Source organism: Dendrobates tinctorius, unplaced genomic scaffold (assembly GCF_039654945.1).
Source record: "Dendrobates tinctorius isolate UK_male_01 unplaced genomic scaffold, ASM3965494v1 ptg000163l, whole genome shotgun sequence".
Lineage (NCBI taxonomy): Eukaryota > Metazoa > Chordata > Amphibia > Anura > Dendrobatidae > Dendrobates > Dendrobates tinctorius.
The window spans coordinates 4,543,314-4,564,555 of NW_027361830.1; the positions used below are offsets into that span (position 1 = coordinate 4,543,314).

Sequence of the window (21,242 nt, forward strand, 5' to 3'; positions counted from 1 at the left end):
GACAATTTTTCACTATACTTTATGTCACCTCAAGGCAGAGTACACTGGCAGGATGACAGAGTGTGAAAGATTTGTGCCCTAACCAAACTTGTGTACCTTCTGTACCAACAGTATATACCTTTGCCAACCAAAGTTGGCTATCTTGTCATGGTCTCTATTTTTAGCTTTAGGCCACAGGTGTGTACCTGGTTGTGTTTTATGCAAAGTATTTCACCTTTTAACAAAAGTTGTGTACATTGTTAGGAAATCACCAACAATAAACACAACTTTTTAGGTGAAATACTTTGCTTCAAACACAACCAGGAACACAACTGTGGCAAAAAGCTAAAATTTACCCACAGTTATATACCTAGTTTTGAATACCATTTCACCTTTTAAATACCCTGTATTTAACCTTTTTCGCCGCAGAAAGAAATGACAGACAACCAGTGTAAAATAATTTAACTTCTATTGAAAAATGTTTTTTTTAGTAAACTTTTTTCAAATTTTAATAAACTTGTTTAATAAAACTTTGAAACTATAAAACTGAAACCATAAAACTGGTCATTTTTATTTAAATACACACATTATAAATCTGTGTAGTGTGTGGTGGAAATACTGCTGTAGGGGCTGCGGGACACTTCGACACTGGGAGTGTGGAGAGAGGACTGGGATCGTGGTGGGGAAGGAACAGTTAGAGGTGAAGATGTGGAAAAAACTACAGAATGGGTGGACATGTGGGAAGCAGAAGAGGTGGTGGGTGGTGGAGTGGAGGGTTGGGCAGGGACTGTAGGAGCAGATGATGTTGATGGCAAGTTGTATGGGGAAGGAGTTTGGTACGGGGCAGGTTGCTGGAAGTGGGGAGATGTCTGGTACGGGGCAGGTTGCTGGAAGTGGGGAGATGTCTGGTACTGGGCAGGTTGCTGGAAGTGGGGAGATGTCTGGTACTGGGGAGTTTGCAGGTGCTGGGGAGGTGGATGGTGCTGGGGAGGTGGATGGTATGTAATAGGAGGGGGAGGATGGAAAGTGGCTGGAGGTGGATGGTATGTAATAGGAGGGGGAGGATGGAAAGTGGCTGGAGGGGGTGTAGATGTAATAGGAGGGGGAGGATGGAAAGTGGCTGGAGGGGGTGTAGATGTAATAGGAGGGGGAGGATGGAAAGTGGCTGGAGGGGGTGCAGGTGGAGGAACTACTGTGGTGGGAGGAGGAGGTGGTTGGGAGGTAACTTGCTGGAGAGCAGCGTGGCATGAATGCATTACATGCATCTGCTGGGCAGGAGAGAGCGTTTCCATGCGCTCCACAACAGACCTGAAAAAGGTGTGGTTTGGCGAAGATCTTGCTTCTGAATGCATGGTTTGCAGAAGTGTCTTCACCTCCAGAATGCTGGAGTTGATCTGCTGATAGCCTGCGGAGATTTGCTCTGACAAGACTTTTAGACAGTTCTGGAAAGATGCATTCAGATGCAAGAACTCTGGCGCATAAGTCTTTTCCTGACCCCTCTGCCGCTGCCGCCCAGTACCCGCAGGTGTACTAGAGGTGGCAGGGGCAGAAGGGTGGGGTAAAGGGAAAGCGATCTCCTCACCAGCAGATTCTTGTAATGTAGGCGGCCACGATGCTCCTGTGCTGGTGGATGGGACAGATGGGTCGAATGTGTGGGAAGGCTGGGAAGGTGCAGATGTACCGGGGCGGTCGAAGTGTCCCTCGGTGCCGGTCTCCTCAGGGATCGCCTCAGAAGGGTCCAATCGTGCCGGCTCCCGAGTGCTGCTCACCGTGCTGTGGAATAAAGAGAAAAAAAAAACAATTAAAATACTGACATGGTATGGCCCTGGCTGAAAAAAAAATGTACATATAACATTTTTTTTTCACATGTGGTGTGTAATATTTACCTTCTGGTGACCATTGTTTCCCGGAGGAACGACAGGGCTTCTGCGTACTTGTACTTGCTCCTGCATCCTCCAGATCCACTCGGGGCCCGCATCTCTTTATTGAACTCCTTCTTGAAATGATCTCTCACAGACCGCCACCGATTCACAATTCTGTTCCCTGAAACGAGAAAGGAGTGGTTAGTATACATCATCAGTGTTTCCCAAACCCCAGTCCTCATGGTCCCCAGGGGTCATGTTTTCAGGATTTCTATAGTAAATAGAAATCCTGAACACATGATCCGTGGGGACCACGAGGACTGGAGTTCGGGAAACACTGGTTTACATCAAGCAACCGGTACTGTATATACTTACGCTCTTTAATCTGGGCCCGAGAATCGAGGTCCTCCCAGCGGCCAACAAGGAGCGAACAGATTTCCTCCCAGAGTCGTCGGGTAACGATCAGGTCAGCGTGGCGGCGGTCAGCCATATTCCAGAGCGGCTCCCTTTCTCTGACGAGATCGATGAGGCGGTCCACATCAATCCCTCCATCCTCACCGTCAGAGTCGGGAGCACGCTGTGAAGGCTGTTAAAGAAAAAGACAAAAATAACATAATTAGCCTCCACAAAAGAAATGAAATAAAAAGTGCAAAAAAACAAAGCAAAAATATTTATACTTACACGCTGGTGACCGCCGCGTTGCTGTCGCCGACGACCCTGGGAGGCACTGCGAGGACCTCTTGGCCAAGCACCAGATTGGGAAGACTAGAGAAGAAAACAAAAAATGTTATGTCTTTGGATGTAGGCATTTGTTTGCTGTGTGTGGTCTGCAGAACATTGTTTTCTGTGTGTTGTGTGTAGTGTGATGTTGTGTTTCTGCGTTTGATGCAAAAAACTTACCAGTTGTGAGCCCACTCCAGGTGTCTGTCCACCCCTTCCTTCTTCTTCTGGGAGCTCCTCTTCATCTTGTGATTCCGGTTTTGAAATAAAAGGCAATGAATAGACATATATTACAGAGAAGATGGATTTTGGAAATAAAAACTTACCGTCAAACGCTGACGATGCGAGGGAGGGCTCCCAGAAGATGATGTGCTGTCTTCCTGGTGGCCACACTCCATGCCTGTGGGTGGTGTTCCAGCTGCTGCCATTGCTGCTGCTGCTACTGCATCTATTGGGCGGCTGTTGAATAAAGAGAAACAAAGGGCCAATGAATATCTTGATATTCAATAGCCCTAGTTTGGAGGAATGGGTTATTTGATAATTACCGTCTCTCATCTGCTGCTGGCCTCCCCTCCTCAGCATGTTCTATTTGCTGCTCCATTTGGGGTGGTGGTGGTGCGGATGGTGCTGCAGTGGTCTCCTGCCTTCTCCTGCGCCTGGTTGCTGTCTTGGGTGGCATGTTGGGTGTGGCTGTGGGTCCCACTGTCTTGCTTTTATATATGTCTTGTGGGCAGAGCTACTGAGCATGCTCAGACCAAAAAACCGGATCCGGCGCATTGCGGCGCTCATAGGCTTTCATTGTGTGAAAAAGCCGGACGCGCCGGATCCGGCGTGTCCGGCTTTTTCGCCGGAGACAAAAAACGTTACAGTCACCGTTTTTTCCAGACGCCGGATCGCGACACATTGCCGGATCCGGCGAAAACCGAATGAAACGCATGGCCATCCGGCGCGATCCGGCACAAATGCAAGTCAATGGGGGGGAAACCGGATCCAGCATTGCATTTCGCCGGATCCGGTTTCTGTCAAAAGCGCCGGATCGCGCCTGACGGCGAAAACCTGATGTGTGAAAGAGGCCTAAGAAACTCATTGATGGTTACCGGAAGCGGTTGGTCGCAGTTATTTTGGCTAAAGGTTGTGCAACCAAATATTAGGCTGAAGGTGCCAATACTTTTGTCTGGTCCATTTTTGGAGTTTTGTGTGAAATGATCAATGTTTTGCTTCATTCTCTTTTGTGTTTTTTCATTTAAGACAAATTAAATGAAGATAATAATACCAAAGAATTTGTGTTTGCAATCATTTTCAGGAAGAAACTGAGTATTATCTAACAAAATTGCAGGGATGTCAATAATTTTGGCCACGACTGTACATCCGAATCCTGTTGTGTGGAGGGTTCGGATGTAAGCCCCGAAGGGACCAATGAATGTGGAAAAAGTGCAGCATGTAAGGGCTCCAAGAACTAGACCACCAAATTCCTGCAGCAAACCTTTTCAATAGCTGCTTTAAATTAGGATTTTTCATAACTATAGAGATAGTTTTGAAGACTGCTTTACACCAGTATCATAATGGCGCACACTCAAATCTACCAAAAAAATGTGCTGAGCAACAATGTTTTATGTTGCTAAAAATTAAAATCAATCTAGTTCCTAACCTCTACGAGGGCTCTCATGGTTGAAAAGAATACCATTGACCGCAAACAGTTTGTAGGCTTCTCTGAAATTCACCACAATCCAGTAGGCATACAGTTTGGCGGCTCCTGTAAAACAAAAAGATATATCTCCATTGTTACAAGAAATCTCTACAGACTTATTTGTTAGTATAAAAAAACCAAACAGATTTGCAGGACTGTATTAGAGATGTGACTGGGGTGCATGAGCTTTTGACTGTACAATCCCACATGGAAGCATAATGAAGGATTTAGGTTGATTTACTAAAACAGGAAAAAAGTGACATTTTCTATTAGATTGCTATGTATGAGTGGTGGTCTAAGGGGGAATGTTTCTCCTGGTAGAGAGTGCAAAGCTGGTGTAAGGAGAGGAAGACGACTTGATCCCTAGCACCACCTATTGGATGTAGCAATTCTAAAAGTTAATAAAGTTAATATAGACCCTTTAACAAGACTTGCCACAACTTAGGATATGAAGCCAAAGCAGAAACTCCATTTACAGACATGTGTTTCGGAGTGTTTGCCTCTCATCAGTGCAAGGCTGGATATGATTTAACTAGGTGAGAAGCCTCTGACTTATCCAAGAGGGAACATTTCACCTTGTGAAGAGTACCAAGCTGGCATTAGGAGACTTATAGGCCATGCAATGCTCCACTTGGGATCAAGTCCTCTTACTCTCTCTGAAGAGGTTATCTTATGGGTGGACATTCTTCCTTAGAAACATCCAGTACACATTCCCAATGTAAAAAAAAAAAAAAAAAAAAAAAAAAAAAAAGAACTAAAAGACAAAATGGAGACATGTCCTAACTTGATCCATGTTTCAGATCAAACTGGCCAATGAAAATCAATGGTTCCGTGAAAACAAACGCAAAAAAGTTATTTAGACATCCAAAACAACAATATAATATAAAATAGTTACTAGAACACAACAGGTATGGTATTTTATAGGATCCTGTAAAGTGTTGACATACCATATGGGGATCGAGGGTAAAATGGAGTTGTCTCTTTCTGTGGAATCTCCTGCACTTTTCCATATAGTTCACTGGTTGAGGCTTGATAAAACTTCACTGTTTCAATAAGGCCACAGGTTTTCACTGCATCCAGAAGACGCAATGTTCCAACACCATCAACATCGGCCGTGTACTCAGCCAGGTCAAAAGATATCTAAAAAGAATAATAAAGTATTAATATGAGGAATACATTGGGTTCATATTTTGTATGTAGATTTATTCAATATATAAATTGGAAAGGGACTACACAAAAATTCAGAGCCAACCTGAACAGTAAAATTATGATTATGGGTATGTTCCCACGGTCAGTAAACGCTGCGGATTTGACGCTGCGTACATCTGAAGTGGCCAGATATTACATCATAGTGGATGGGATTACAAGAAATCCCATGCTCACTATGCCTGCACCGACGCACGCTGGTCACCCGCGGAGACGGACATGCGGCGCGTCTTTCCAGACCGCAGCATGTCTATCTTGTGGAGATGCTCAGTCTCCTCATGATAAATTTCACCAGTACAATGTATTGGAAGTGGTGATTCCACCCGGTTCAAAGAACACATGCGGAATCACCTGCGTTCAAAAGCCGGCAGCGCTTTGGACACAGCAGATATGTCCAAAACACTGCCAATAACTGACCGTGTGCGCCAGGCCTTAGGATATGCTGACAATGACACCAGGAGTTGGGGAATCCTAAATCAAAAAAAAAAAAAAAAATACATGACAGTGGCTTCATATTGATCTATTCTATGGCAGCTACTCAAAAATACTGATGGATCCTAATTACTTTATGGGTCCTTGAAGATTCCATGTATTGGTATAATACCACACAATGTATTCAGGGTCAACAAAAATCTGAATAAAAATTGTGAAATCAGTGTTCATTATGGTCAATTTTTTATTTTATACAAAAAAAAAAAATTAAGATAACAAAAAGCCATAAACATTATATATACCATATAGATAACAAAAAAATCATGGGATTGCAGCTGCTGCTTGTTGAGAAGTAAAACATTTCCCTGCTTTTGTTTTTTTTTCTTTTAAAAAAGGCGGCGAGATGTTTTACCTCAGAAAGAATCAGCTGTGATGCAGTTCCTGTACTCCTTTGCTTCCTCCCCTGGCCAGGAGCTGTGGTATCATCAGACCATGTTCCTGCACGGTCAGACACAGTACACAGCAGGGACACATTTATATGATTCTCAGCAAAGGAGAATTTTTTTAAACACATCCAATTGTGGAAATTATATTTATTTCAAGATCTATTGATTAAAATGTTCTTTATTCATGGGACACCTAAATCTTTACTAGGCCAGTCCTTTCTTTTATGTAACTATTTTAGTACAATATTTAATAACTTTACGCTGTTATGCTAAAAAGTTCAATAAAATCTATTGAAATCAATTATTCGCCAACTTATAGTTTATTTTACGCACTTATACGTCATCATACCTCATAGCACATTACAGACATCATCATCGCTGTCCCAAATGGGGCTTATAATTTAATTCTTTATTAGTATGACTCTGGAGTGTGGGAGAAAATCAGACTTCCCAAAGGAAACCCACACAAACATGGGGAGAACAAACTCGCTGCACAGCTTGTCTACAATTGTTACAATCAATGACAAAACAGATAATAAATTGTTGTCCAAGGGTGCCTTCTCATTGCGTTCTGTGACCCCGTCGGGGCATACCTCCAAAATTCCCTACAAAACAGGGACAGGTTTTTCAGGTATATACAATACCTATTATCTCCCTGCCATTACTTATTGCAAGCAGTACTATACATTATCCTTCACTAAAAAGGAAAATGTTCTCCTGTCCAATTTTGATCAATACTAGCAGACGTTTAGTCTCTTGGGAAAATGGCTATGGTGGTTTTAATAAGGACCAGCAGATCATTCTATCATTACTGGGCTTCCTCTTCTGTCACTTAGGCCTCATTCACACATCAGTTTTTTGCCAGTTGCAATCATTTTGTGAAAAAAAACAGATCCAGCAACTGATTCTGCTGGATCCATTTTTTTCTCTAAGGCCGGAGTCACACTAGCGAATAAATCGGACGAATGCAATGCGATAAAAAAAAACATTCGTCCCAATGTTATTCTATGGGGCAGCTCCCATCATCCGATTTTTTTTCGGAACGTTTCCTCGGACCGAGACAATCGCAGCATGCTGCGATTGTCACTGATTTTCAGATCGGACTCGCCAATGCAAGTCTATGGGTGCGATTAAAAATCGGATTACAAACGGACCAGATGTGTGACTTGCGATAAAATCACAAGACTTCTCCAGGTCAACAGGAAAGAGCATCAGGCACTGGCATTGGATGTCAATTGGATGCTTAGATGCGAATAAGATCGGTTCACCACTGGAAATTTGTATGACAGACGGATCCCTGGACAAGAAACCTTTGTGCAATTTCGTACCGTAAAAATCGGACCGATTTTTTAATCATTGTGTGTGACTTAAGCCTAAGACTTGTATTAGTGACGTATTGCGACGGATGGCCACACGTTTCATCCATCGTTCGACGGAAATTCTTTGTCCGTCGAACGGAGACAACGGACATAGGAACTTTTTTGTCTGCGTCGAAAAGTCGGACAGCGACGGATTCAGTGCCATCCATCGTTGGCTATAATTGAAGCCTATGGGCACAGGATCCGTCAATGTCCGTCAAAAGACTGAATCCAGCGACGGATTCCGTTTTTAAAACTGAGCATGCCTGCAAAATTTCTGCTCCTTTAAGGAGGGTGGGAACGCTAAAAAAACCCCACATACTTAACTTCCTGCATGGCTAAGTCTCTTTAAAACTTCCAAGTTGCATTTTGCAAAATTTCAATCAAAACGAGTAACATTTCTATGCCCTAATTAGGAGCATTAAATGAAAAACCTAACACCATATCAAAATGTCACTTCCAGTGAATTATCCATAGATATCCTTGTTTAGTAAGCCAACAGTAAGATTGACAAGTATGGTCTATGAAAACAATGAAGAAAGACACAAAGCTGTGAGCTTTCAGTGACTTTTTGCTTACAACTTAAACTACTTTACAATGGCGTAATTGCATTATCAGCTATTAAGTTATTACAAATGAGTGATAACCAAAAGATAAAAACTATTAACATTCCATTCAACATGCATTGTAATGTCAAAACCAGGAGGGCATAGTAGGATTACTCCTCTCAGTCATGACAGGGAAAAATCAAACCTGAGCACACACCTAATGAAAACCTGTATCAAAAGTAACTCCCCAAGCCAATAAAAAAAGCCTACAAGAGTTAAAGTGACAGCCTGAAATCTGCAACTCATGAAGTGAGAGATCCATAAAGAGTTGTCATTGTTCAGGGTGCAGTGAAGAGAATGAGATACAGGACTCAAGTCCACTCCAGGTTGCACATGAAGCCACAGATTTGTGCTCTATAGAGGCAGTCTATGTGAACTTATTTTCTCACCAATACTAAAGACGCTTTTTTCTGTGAATGGAGATGGGTTGCAAGTCATAGCACTCAGCCAGAAAGTCTCCTTGTAATAGATAAAAGCCAAAGCAATCATACTCAATCTAGGAATTGGAGAAATACTAATGATATGTCATCAATGACTGGGGTATTAACCTTTTCGCACCAGAGCCTGTTTTTGCTAATTTTTTCAATTCTGACCAGTGTCACGTTATGAGGTTATAACTCTAGAACGCTTCAACAGATCCCGGAAATTTTGAGAGGATCCGATTCGGAGATTGTTTTCTTGTGACATGCTGTACTTCATAATGGTGATAAAATTTCTTTGTTATGACTTGCATTTGTTAAAAAAATGGAAATTTGGCGAAGATTTTGAAAATTTCACAATTTTCAAACTTAATTTTTATGCCCTTAAATCAGAGTCATAATGCCCAAAATAGTTATCAACATTTCCCATATGTCTACTTTCCATCTGCACAATTTTGGAAACAATTTTTTTTGTTAGAAAGGTATAAGGGTTAAAAGTTGACCTGCAATTTCTCATTTTTACAACAAAATAAAAAAAAAACAAAACAACTTTTAGGGACCACCTCACATTTGAAGCGAGTTTGGGGGGGTCAATATGACAGAAAATACCCAAAAGTGACACCGTTCTAAAAACTACACCCCACAAGGTACTCAAAACCACATTCAAGAAGTTTATTAACTTTTCAGGTGCTTCACATGAATGAACGGAATGTGGAAGGAAAAAAAATAAAGATTTAACTTTTTTTCCACAAACATTTCACTTTAGAACCATTTTTTTTTTATTTTCACAAGTGTAAAAAGAGAATATGAACCACAAATTTTTTTGTGCAATTTCTCCTGAATACTCCGATACCCTATACATGGGGGTAGGTAAACCACGGTTTGGGTGCACAGCAGAGCTCCGAAGGGAAGAAGCGCCGTTTGACTTTCAATGCAAAATTGGCTGCAATTGAGATTGGACACCATGTCGTGTTTGGAGAGCCCCTAATGTGCCTAAACAGTGGAAACCCCCCACAAGTGATACCATTTTGGAAGCTAGACCCCCCCCCCCCAAGGAACTTGTTTAGATGTGTGGTGAGTATCTTGAACCCCCAAGTGCTTCACAGAAGTTTATAACGCAGAGCCGTGAATATAAAAAATAATATTTTTTCCACAAAATTTTTATTTTCCCAAGGGTAGTAGGAGAAATTAGACCACCCAGAGATGTTGTGCAATTTGTCCCAAGTACGCCGATACCCCATATGTGGGGGTAAACCACTGTTTGGGCGCACAGCAGAGCTCGGAAGGGATGGAGCACCGTTTGAGTTTTTCAATGCAGAATTGTCTGGAATTGATGAGCTCAACGTCCCTGATGTGCCTAAACAGTGGAAACCCCCCCACAAGTGATGCCATTTTGGAAACTACACCACCCAAGGAACTTATCTAGATGTGTGGTGAGCACTTTAAACCCCCAAGTGTTTCCCTAAAGTTTATAATGTAGAGCCGTGAAAATAAAAAAATCTTTTTCCTCAAAAATTATTTTTTTAGCCCGCAATTTTTTATTTTCACCAGGGTAACTGGACAACAACTTTTGGGGTCCAATTTCTCCCATTTGTCCTGAGTACACTGGTACCCAATATGTGGGAGAAAACTACTGTTTGGGCACACGGTGTTACTCGGAAGGGAAGTGGTGATGTTTTGGAATGAAGACTTTGATGTAAAGGCTGCAGGCGTCATATTGCGTTTGCAGAGCCCCTGTTGTGCCTAAACAATTATAATTCCAACCCTAATCCCAACCCCTAACTTTAGCCTAACCGTAACCCTAACTATAACCCTAGTTTAACAGTAAAACTAACCCTAAGGGTTCTTTTCTTTTAGATTTCTAAGGGGCCGCAAAGCGCCGTGTGCCATATTATGGCTGTGAAAAAATATCAAGATTGTTCGATGTTTTTCACGGCTTACGGACACTGCCGCAATACATTTCAATGGTGCCGCAAAAACAACGGTAGCTTGTTTTTGCAGTACACCGTATTTGCGGATCGCTGTATTTTTCCCACCAATTTGTTTAAACAGTGAAAAATGGTGATCCGAGAAGGTTTTTAGCGGCCAGTTTTTGAGGGAGACCACAAAAATCACGGCAATACGACCCGCAAAAAAACGGTAAGTGTAAAAGAAGCCTAACAGTAACCCTAATTTTAGCCTAACACTAACCCCAACTGTAACCCTAACCTGCCGTATCTGTTTGTTTACTTTATGACAAGTTCGCCAACTGGCACAGCTGTTGCCAGCAGCATTTGTCACACTGTTTCTCCTCTGATCTCTAACAGGAAATCAGAGGAGAAACAGCGTTACTATGAGGCAGATAGCTGGGAAGTTCGTTGCTACAACAAACTTTCCCAGTGATCTCTCTCATTGGCTGGTGTGACGCTTAAGTCATCAGGACCTGAACCAATCAGGTCTCCATGAGGTCGGGGGGGGGGTCACAGGAAGCATTGTGCACTGGGATCCCTTCGTTATAAGGTACATGGGGGTCCCGTTGGGCACAAAACCGCCGACCGTAGACAAACATCAGTGCTGCACAAAGCCCTGCAAGCCACGATGTTTATCTACCGTTGGAAGTCGGGAAGCGGTTAAGACTCGTCAATTAAGTCAATTAATGCACCAACAGTTATGTACTAAAGGTTTTAGGCAGATGCTGTAAAAATGCTGCAAAATAACAATTCTTATAAAAATTAGTAGTGTACATACTGCATTTTTCAGACTATAAGACTTTTTTCTTCAAAAATGTAGAGGAAAATGGGGGTGCGTCTTATAGTCTGGATGTACTGGCTCTGGCTGTGGTGTGGAGGTGAGGGAACGGCATTGATGGAGCAGTAGGTCACAGAAGGCTGTAGTCAGCGGCTGCAGCCAACTACCGTTCCCGCTGCTAAAGATAAATTAATATTCACTTCTCATTAATAGTATCTTAGTACGATCCCCCCCCCCCCAACCCCAGTCCTGGTATGCATGGCCCCATCTTTATAATTGACCTTCACCCCCATCCTGGTATGCATGGCCCCATCTTTATAATTGACCTTCACCCCCATCCTGGTATGCATGACCCCATCAGAAAACATTAGAAAATGCAAACCATTACACTTACCTACCAGACGCTTCCTCGCAGCGTCCTGCTCCAGTGCCGGCAACTGCTTTATGCTTTTAAATCAGCGCATGGCAGGGACGTCACGTGCTGTTCACAAGCAGTCCACAGCTGCCGAAATACTCACCGGGACTGTGCATGCATAGAGCAGCGAGTATTCATTGCCTACCAGGATAGGGATGAGGAGGCCATGCCTACCAGGATAGGGATGAGGAGGCCATGCCTACCAGGATAGGGATGAGGAGGCCATGCCTACCAGGATAGGAATGAGGAGGCCATGCCTACCAGGATAGGGATGAGGAGGCCATGCCTACCAGGATAGGGATGAGGAGGCCATGCCTACCAGGATAGGGATGAGGAGGCCATGCCTACCAGGATAGGGATGAGGAGGCCATGCCTACCAGGATAGGGATGAGGAGGCCATGCCTACCAGGATAGGGATGAGGAGGCCATGCCTACCAGGATAGGGATGAGGAGGCCATGCCTACCAGGATAGGGATGAGGAGGCCATGCCTACCAGGATAGGGATGAGGAGGCCATGCCTACCAGGATAGGGATGAGGAGGCCATGCCTACCAGGATAGGGATGAGGAGGCCATGCCTACCAGGATAGGGATGAGGAGGCCATGCCTACCAGGATAGGGATGAGGAGGCCATGCCTACCAAGATAGGGATGAGGAGGCCATGCCTACCAAGATAGGGATGAGGAGGCCATGCCTACCAAGATAGGGATGAGGAGGCCATGCCTACCAAGATAGGGATGAGGAGGCCATGCCTACCAGGATAGGGATGAGGGATCCATGCATACCCAGGATAGCGATGAGGAGGCCATGCATACCAGGATAGGGATGAGGAGGCCATGCATACCAGGATAGGGAAGAGGAGGCCATGTGTATCAAGATGGGGATGAGGGGACCATATATACACCAGGATAGGGGATATTAAGTACAGAATTGACCACATTTTTTGCTTCAATTTTTTTCCATCAACTTCCTCCTCTAAAACCTAGGTGTATCTTATGGTCCGAAAAATATGGGTAGTTTATTTTTATCAATTAACAAGATGCAAAATAAATGAACTTTACAGAAATTAAAATTTTGCCTTTGCGCTTTTGCCTTCCAAACAGCATCAATATGTCTAAGCACACAGTTTTTGAAGGAACTCAGCAGGCATTTTGTTCCAAACATCATAAGGAACAGACAGAAGTATTGACACAAGCCTTCAACTAGACAAGAAGGAAGAATTTATGTAAGCATACATCTACAGAAGACATAAGAATTTGAACAAGCCGACAGCCCCAAAAGATTTGCACAAGCCTACAGCCCCAGAAGGATTTGCACAAGCCTACAGCCCCAGAAGGATTTGCACAAGTCTACAGCCCCAGAAGGATTTGCACAAGCCTACAGCCCCAGAAGGATTTGCACAAGCCTACAGCCCCAGAAGGATTTGCACAAGCCTACAGCCACAGAAGGATTTGCACAAGCCTACAGCCACAGAAGGATTTGCACAAGCCTACAGCCCCAGAAGGATTTGCACAAGCCTACAGCCCCAGAAGGATTTGCAAAAGCCTACAGCCCCAGATGATCTGTGGTTGGTTCTCCAAGATGTTTAGAACAACTTCCCAGCTGTGGTCCTTTAAAAACTGTGCGCAAATATACCTAGAAGAATTGATGTCATTTTGAAAGTTAATATTGATTTGATATATTTGCCTTTTGTTCAATGACTTTGCATTTTAATTGATAAACTATTACTTCTATTTTTTTAAAGCATGCTTAGTTTTCAGCAATACTATATCTACACTGGCCTAAACCTATTGCACAGTGTTATACATTTATACAAACATACAGTATATACACATATTGAGAGGTTAATATGAATTAAACTACACTGTAAAAAATAGTTAGGGAAAAAAACCACAATAAATTTAGTCAGAAAACAGAAAAAAAATGTTGAAAACGTCAAGGACTTAAAGAGGGTCAAGAACTTGGCCTATTAAATGGTTGGAAAAGGTTTACGTAGTGAATTGTACTGGCATGTTACAGCTTGTAAGCAACAGTAGATGGGAAAAAAAGAGGACTAGGGGCAGGGAACTCACTTTCTGGAGGACATGAGTAAGAGATGCAACAGATAGCCAATTCATTTTTCTTTATTTCTGCCTTGGGAATCTCAGACTAAGATTAAATGTGGGAGGAAATTATTTTTTTTCCTTGTTCTGCATATCCACAAGCAGAACACACTTCTATGTGAAAACCTTTTGTTTGCAATGTTAAGTTGTATTGTTTTTCTTTTATTGTAAATTGCATTTTCCCAGGACAATAAACCGTAGACTCTAACTTACAACACGAAATAGAGATTGCTATGGCAACTGCTGATGCCAGTAGTGGGGAATAGGAAACCACTAATTGTAGGGCTGCTAAAACAATGAAAGTCACAAAGTTAATCACAAGTTCCAGAGCAAAATTATTTTTGACATAAAAATTCCATTTGTTTTATAGCCTCAGCTCAGCATAGGGAATGGTGTTTGTGTCATACTTCAGGGGCGTTGAGACAATTTTATTTTTAACAGAAAGGCTGGGGAAGTGATTAACGCAAAAGCAATGGGGATGACCCTTTTCATCGTCTCTGAATTGAGTTTCCATTGATGTTGGTGACACTACGGTTCTGCAGCAAACAGGCACAAAAACAATTCCCTCTTCTATCCTGCAATGCCATCTTCATTGCAAACAGGAGTACTGCACTGCATGGTTGTTGGCACCGCACGAGTGTTTGCTCTGAAAACTTAGCCTCATGTATACAAAAGCTTGTGGAAGAAAGACCAATGCAATCACTTTGGTTTCATTGTTCTATTTATTGCTACAATATGAAACATTAAATCCATTTTTAAAGAGGATCTGTCTCCTCTCCTGACAGGTCTATCTGTAAGAACTTGCATTCCCACGTAGCGACCTGCTGGAAAAGAATTTCAAAAAGCCCACTCATGATATATTTCTTCTGTTATTCATCCTAGAATTTTAGGATTAAATAGACAACTAGGTGTTACCAGTTGGTGGAGTATCCCTGCACAATCTGACATTGTCCAATCAGAGCTGGCCATGTGAAATAATAAGGTCACACCCCTATGACAAAGGGAATGGCAACACCCAGTTGGTCAAGTTAATTTTGGAATACTTCTACTTATCCTATTGATTCTGAAAAGGTTTTTGCAACACATTAATTCATCTGTTAATATAAAATTCAAATTTTTTAAAACCGTTAAATTCATGGAAAAAATTTGCAACTTTTAATATTTTTGTCCTTAAAATGGATAGTAATATACCATGCAAAATGGTTATTAAATATAACTTAACATGTCTATGATATTGGCATGTTTTTATATTTTCCTTAGGACTTTGTACAGTTTATAAACGGTTATCAGGAATCTATTCTATTATTTCTAAACACTTTCGGTGATTCCTTTGCATCCCCATTCATACTGCACACACACACACACACACACACACACACACACACACAAGTGATACACCATTTGAAAGGTAAACTTGCCCCATTCAGCAAGAGAATAGCCAAACAAACCACACATCCACGATTTGATCACAAAATACAGTTTAAACATTAATTTTCATAAACCTGCAGTAAGGGAAAATGAACTGCAGGTGGCACCACAGTACCCCAAAGCTTTTTCGCTGATTACTTCACCCCACCCACACACATGATACACCATTTGAAAGGTAAACTTGCTTCCTTCAGCAAGAAAACAGCCAAACAAACCACACATTCACGATTTTATCACTAAATACAGTTTAAACATTCATTTTCATAAACTTGCAGAAAGACACAATGACCTGTAGGTGGCACCTCAACCGGTAAACATTTTTTCGCCTCTACTTATCAAAACAATTTATTGTATTACCAATCTACATATATAAATACCTGTCTGTGTTCATCAGCTCATGAAATACATTTACATTTGACCAGCTTGCCTTTTCTGAAATTGCCTACACCACCGACGACCAATGTGCGAAAATTTTGCACGGGCCAAGCTAGTGGTTCAAGTCTTTACCCCAAAATTTTTTTATTTAACTGACTGCTTCAGTAATCAAGTCGTTTTCAGGGGTCTATATATTTAAAATACTTCAGAAATCAAATTTTATACACTGTTCCCCTATACATATTTAAAACCGCTTTTTAGGAAATTTGTAAACCCTTTAGCTTGTTTACAGGAATTATAGCAAAGTGGAGAAGAAATTTATAAATTTCATTTTTTTAGCAGGCATTCAATCATCTTGCAAAATTTAGCAGTTGATTAAATAATCACATTTATTACCACGATTCTGCGGTTTTTAGAAATCTCACGTGGTCATAATATTTATTATTTGCTTTAACCTGTTCATGACTTATGAGATACATGTACTTCATGTATAGAGTCCCTGGCTTTGATGCGGGCTTGTACTCCGAGCCCACATCTTTACCAGCAGATGACCGATTTAATCAGCCATTGTATCTTTAACAGCCACAGGAGAGCGGAGCATTGTTAAATCCTGCTGTCAGCATTTAACATGCGCTGGCAGGTGGGTGAGTAATTCCACTTGCCCATCGGGAGCACCACTTACATGACAGCGGGGCACCAATGGATTGTCATGACAGTAGGGGTTCTGCTGATGACCCCTGTGCCTGTCATTATGATACTCCTGTGAAAGCAAGCCCGAGGCTGACATTCCTCGACTGCGATTTTGTTGATACATAGCAGTGCTTGTCTGAAGCACAAGCAATCAGATGATCGTATCTTCAAATCCTTTAAGAGGCCTATAAAATACAGTAAAAAAAGTCAAAAACATTTTAAAAGTACTTGTAAAAATATGAAAAAAATAAAACAAGCCCAAATCATCCCCTTTGCCCAACTAAAAATTTAAAATACACATTTGGCATCACTGTGTTCGCTGAAGTCTGATCTATCAAAAAATAAAGTAAATTTAGCTGATCGGTAAAAGGTGTAATGTGAAAAAAAAAATCAAAAGTCAACATTTAGTTTTTATTTGGCCAAAGCAACATTGCAATAAAATGCAACAGGCAACATGGTATCCGTAAAAAAAATATCAGCTCAGGGTGCAAAAAAAATAAGCCCTCACAGGCATACATCCTGAAAAACGAAAACGTTATGGGTCTTTGAGAATGGCGATAAAAGCCTTTTTTTTTTTTTTTTTTGGTGGAGAAAAAAATTCAGAAACAAAACTATATATGTTTGGCATCTTGCGCACTCACACTGACCGACTGGGAGAATCATATTGCCAGGTCAGTTTAACCATAATGTGAACATGGTGAATAAAAATCCAAAAAACAATTGTGGAATTACATTCTTTTTTTGCAATATCAATGCACTTCATGTACTGGAAAATGGAAAAAAAAAATTCTATGTGGTAGAATGAATGGTGCAATTCTAAAGCACAATTCGTTCTACAAAAAACAAGCCCTCATACAGCTTTGTGAATGAAAAAAAAGTTAAAGGGAGGGAAAAAGAATGAAAAATCCCAATGTAAGAAAGGTTAAAAAGGAACCTCAGGGACAAGAGCACTTCAATTTTTGGGTCTTTTTGTCATTGGGAGAGATAGTCAGGTTCCAGTGAGGGCCTTTGAGGCGTCAAAATATAAAGGGACACGCCCACGAGGACAATATTGGAAACTACACCCCTTAAAGAATACAACTGTGGGTTTACTGAGCATTTTTAATTCAGAGGTTATTAACAGGGTAACAAATGGGTTGTTTAATCAATGTTAAATTAGCCCCAAACAATTCATTTTTACAAGGGCTAATGAAAGGAAAAAAAAATCCCACAATGTGTTACTCATTTTCTCAATACCCCATATGTGGCCGTAAACTGCTGTTTAGATACATGGAAGGGCTCAAAAAGAAAGGATTGATATTAGAGCTCAGATTTTCCTGACTTTTTTTTACAGGAGTCCTGTTCCAATTGTAAGACCCCCAAGGTTTTAGTACAAAAGAAATTCCCCACAAGTGACCCCATTTTATAAATTCAAGCTCTCAGAGAATCCAACTTAGCGTGTTGTAAGCATTTTGAGCATTAGATATTTCAAACAAGTTCTAATATACAAATTAGATGAAAAATTGGAAAATAATTTCTTTAAAGAGGTACATAGTGAAGAAGAACATCACAATTTGTTAAACAATTTCTACAAAGTATGGCAATGTCCCATATGTGGTCATTGTTTTGGTGCACAGCAGGGCTCAGAAAGACAGACACAATTTGGCTTTTGAAGTGCAGATTTTGTTGGGATCGTTTCAGATGCCATGCTGCATTTGCAATAACCCAATATCAAAGCAGAAAAAAACTCCAAGAAGTGACCCTATTTTGTAAACCACATTCCTCAATACAATTATGTAGGAGTGCAACGAGCATTTTGCCCTCACAGGTGGTTTACAGAAATTAATGTGCAGCTGTGTAAATGAAAATTTTAATTTTTCCACAAATTAGCTGCTTTAGTGGCTAAGGCCTCTTTCACACTTCCGTTTTTTACAATCAGTCACAATCCGCCAGGTTTTGAAAAAAAAACGGATCCTCAATTTTTTTTTCAGGATCCATTTTTTTCCCATTGACTTGCATTAATGGCGGATTGTGACGGATTGCTGTCCGTTGCATCCGTTTTTTGTGAGGATCCGCCAAAAGTTGCTGTCCGTCACCATCCTCAAAAATTTCAAAACGGAGCTTGTAACGTTTTTTTCTCTGGCGGATCCTGCAAACACTGATTTAACCCGAATTTCTTTCTGGGTGCCGGACAAAAAAAAAAATTCTCTCTCTCTCTCCAGCGATTCCTTTAAATTTCTTCATTTTCAGGATCCGTCTGAAAACGGATCCTGTGCCATCCGTTCACATCAGTTTAGAACGGATCCGCTTGTCCGCCTTTTTGGCGGATTATAACTGATGCAAAAAACTGAAGTGTGAAAGAGGCCTAATTTGCTGTTGCCAGCATGTGCCACTGTGAAAAATGCTTCAAGCTTTGTACTAGTCTTCCTGGCTTTATGTTGGGTAGGAATCGGTTCTCCTATAGAGACCAGCTAAGAATGGAATTTTACAAAAAAAAAAGATTTATGGGAGAAAAGCAGGCATATTTATCCTCTCAGGGAATGAAAAACTCTCACAAGTACCACCTAAATGTGGTAGCTACCCTAAAAGTCAACGTCTGACCCTTTAACGAGCCTTGAAACATGACCAAGTATATAAAGCCTGGTCTTAGAGCAGAGTCACTGTCTGGGTGGGCTGCCCTTGAGGAAGCAATTGATGGAGCAACAGGAGCTGGCTTTAGAAATGGGTAACAGCCACTACATCATGAACTAGTCACTGAATAAAAAAAGAATGAAGTGGAAGATATTAATATTGTTGAAGGGGAGCAATTACTGTTTGATTAGCACAGCTTAAAGAGCTGTCAGATTAATGCATTGTTCTGAATATTTAACTACATAGTACAGATCATTGTAAAGATCTGGCAGAACAAAACTACCAGTATGGCTGTGGTGGGAACAATGAAAGTGATTAAATGACTAGCCAACATTCGCAATCTAATTGAACATTTAATATGAAATACTTTGCTTATGACTGAATTATAGTGTAGGTTAGAAGTCTCATTTAAAGAGAAACTAAACTGACACATGCTGCCTGATCCACCATCAGCATATATCAGGCACCGGCCTCATGATCTCAGTCAGGAATGTTTGACCCTGAAACAGGCGTTTCAGAGAAAGATCTATGTTAAAAGCCATTGGAGACTAGTTGGACAGGCGGGTCCCTAGCAGCTTCCTCCCCCACTCCCTTGGATTCAGGAAAGAGAAAAGGTACAAAACCTTCACCGAACCTCAATATCACAATCAGTGGATTCTTTGTGTTCCCCTAGTAGTGGTATTTTGTATAGCAATAAATACAATAACTTAGGCTAGTTTCACATTTGCGTCTTTGTGCGCAGCGCATCGTGCGCAAGTAGAAACGCATGCAAACGCATTCGCATGACAAGCGTTTGCTTGCGTTTTTTTATGCGCATGCGTTCTCTAGGTGTCACAATTCACAGGAGGAAAATCCTTGAAACAGACTCCACCAATGGGACACCAGTGGGCGTGTGTAATGGGAATTCTTAATATAGACCCTGTCAGGGCCAGACGGCAAATGCCAGAAGGTCCTGTCTGGTTGTGGGCTGTCTTGTCTGCTACAGAATCGGTGTTCTCAAGACACCCACACTGTTAAGAGTTATGATGGAGCACAAAGTCACAGACTCCATCACTTACTCCAGCAGGCCACGGGTATCATTAGAAATATTGGTCTTGTAGTAAATCTTCCTTTCCTCCATCCATGGTAATATTAGTAGTAATAAATCTCATCTGGTGCTTGGGGACGGACACAGCATGGGCCTGTGTGATTTCAAATGCCAGGGCTGAATTTCAGACCCAGTCCGTACTTGGACCCTATTACAGCTGAATTCCTCAGACATTAAAAGTTTTTATACTCACATTTCATAGATTCTTGTTTTTCTCCTTGCAGTTTTGTGGCTTGATCCTAGGATGTAGATAGAGTAGTGGACTGACTGCCAGTTCCAACACTACCCCCCCCCCCCCCCAAACAATGTTTCTTTGTGTAGGGGGTGGTTTAAACCAGAGTCTAGACAGGTTTACTCTTAAAACGCATGCGTACGCAAACGCAGGCGTACGCATGTCCATGTGCCCGCCTGCATTCCCATAGACTGTAATGCGTTGTTTTGACACTTTGAAACATTCCATGCGCAAGCCTACGTATGTTTTTTTTTTTTTTACACCTTTGAGCGGACCCAAAAATGCAACATGTTGCGTCCGGCGCGTCTAAACGCACACCTGGAAAAACACATGTGTACAAAAACGCAGACAAACGCATGCAAACGCAAGACCATGCATACGCCATGTTAAACATAGGTACGCATGACGCATGCGCTGCGCACAAAAACACTAATGTGAAACCAACCTTAGAAAGTCAAAGATAATCAAAATATCAAGGAAGAGGGGGGAGGGGTGGTTTATCTTATCCTACATAGCCCCTAAATTACCTTTCCTTTCTGCATGGTTTGGCACCCTAATTCAACAGGCCAGCAGCACCCCCACTCACATCTGTCCTTTGATATTCCTATATGTACCTATATGTATCTATGTATGTAGGGATAGGTTCAAGACCAAGAAAAAAAAATAAACAATTGGAGACTCAATCACTAAATAGGTTAAGAAGCATCCACTAGGTATGAAACTGTACTTGTTAAATCAGTATATAGTGACCACAATGCAACCAACGCTTCAAAATAAATAATTTCCACTGACAAATAGAAGTTTGTGGACATTATACGTACCAAACCAGAGGGGAAATGCTATACTAAATAGCCCTTCAAC

General features: G+C 41.6%; 1 protein-coding gene across 6 annotated transcripts in view; it reads right to left on the reverse strand.

The window, feature by feature from the left end:
- Window positions 1–21,242, reverse strand: part of GMDS (GDP-mannose 4,6-dehydratase) — a 944,793-nt gene that overhangs the window by 600,469 nt on the left and 323,082 nt on the right. For all 6 annotated transcript variants that reach the window (XM_073550144.1, XM_073550143.1, XM_073550145.1 and 3 more), the window contains 2 exons: window positions 5,196–5,388; window positions 4,210–4,314 (listed from right to left, as the gene is read on the reverse strand). In XM_073550144.1, the coding sequence (XP_073406245.1) occupies window positions 4,210–4,314; window positions 5,196–5,388 (298 nt within the window). The remainder of the gene's footprint in view (window positions 1–4,209; window positions 4,315–5,195; window positions 5,389–21,242) is intronic.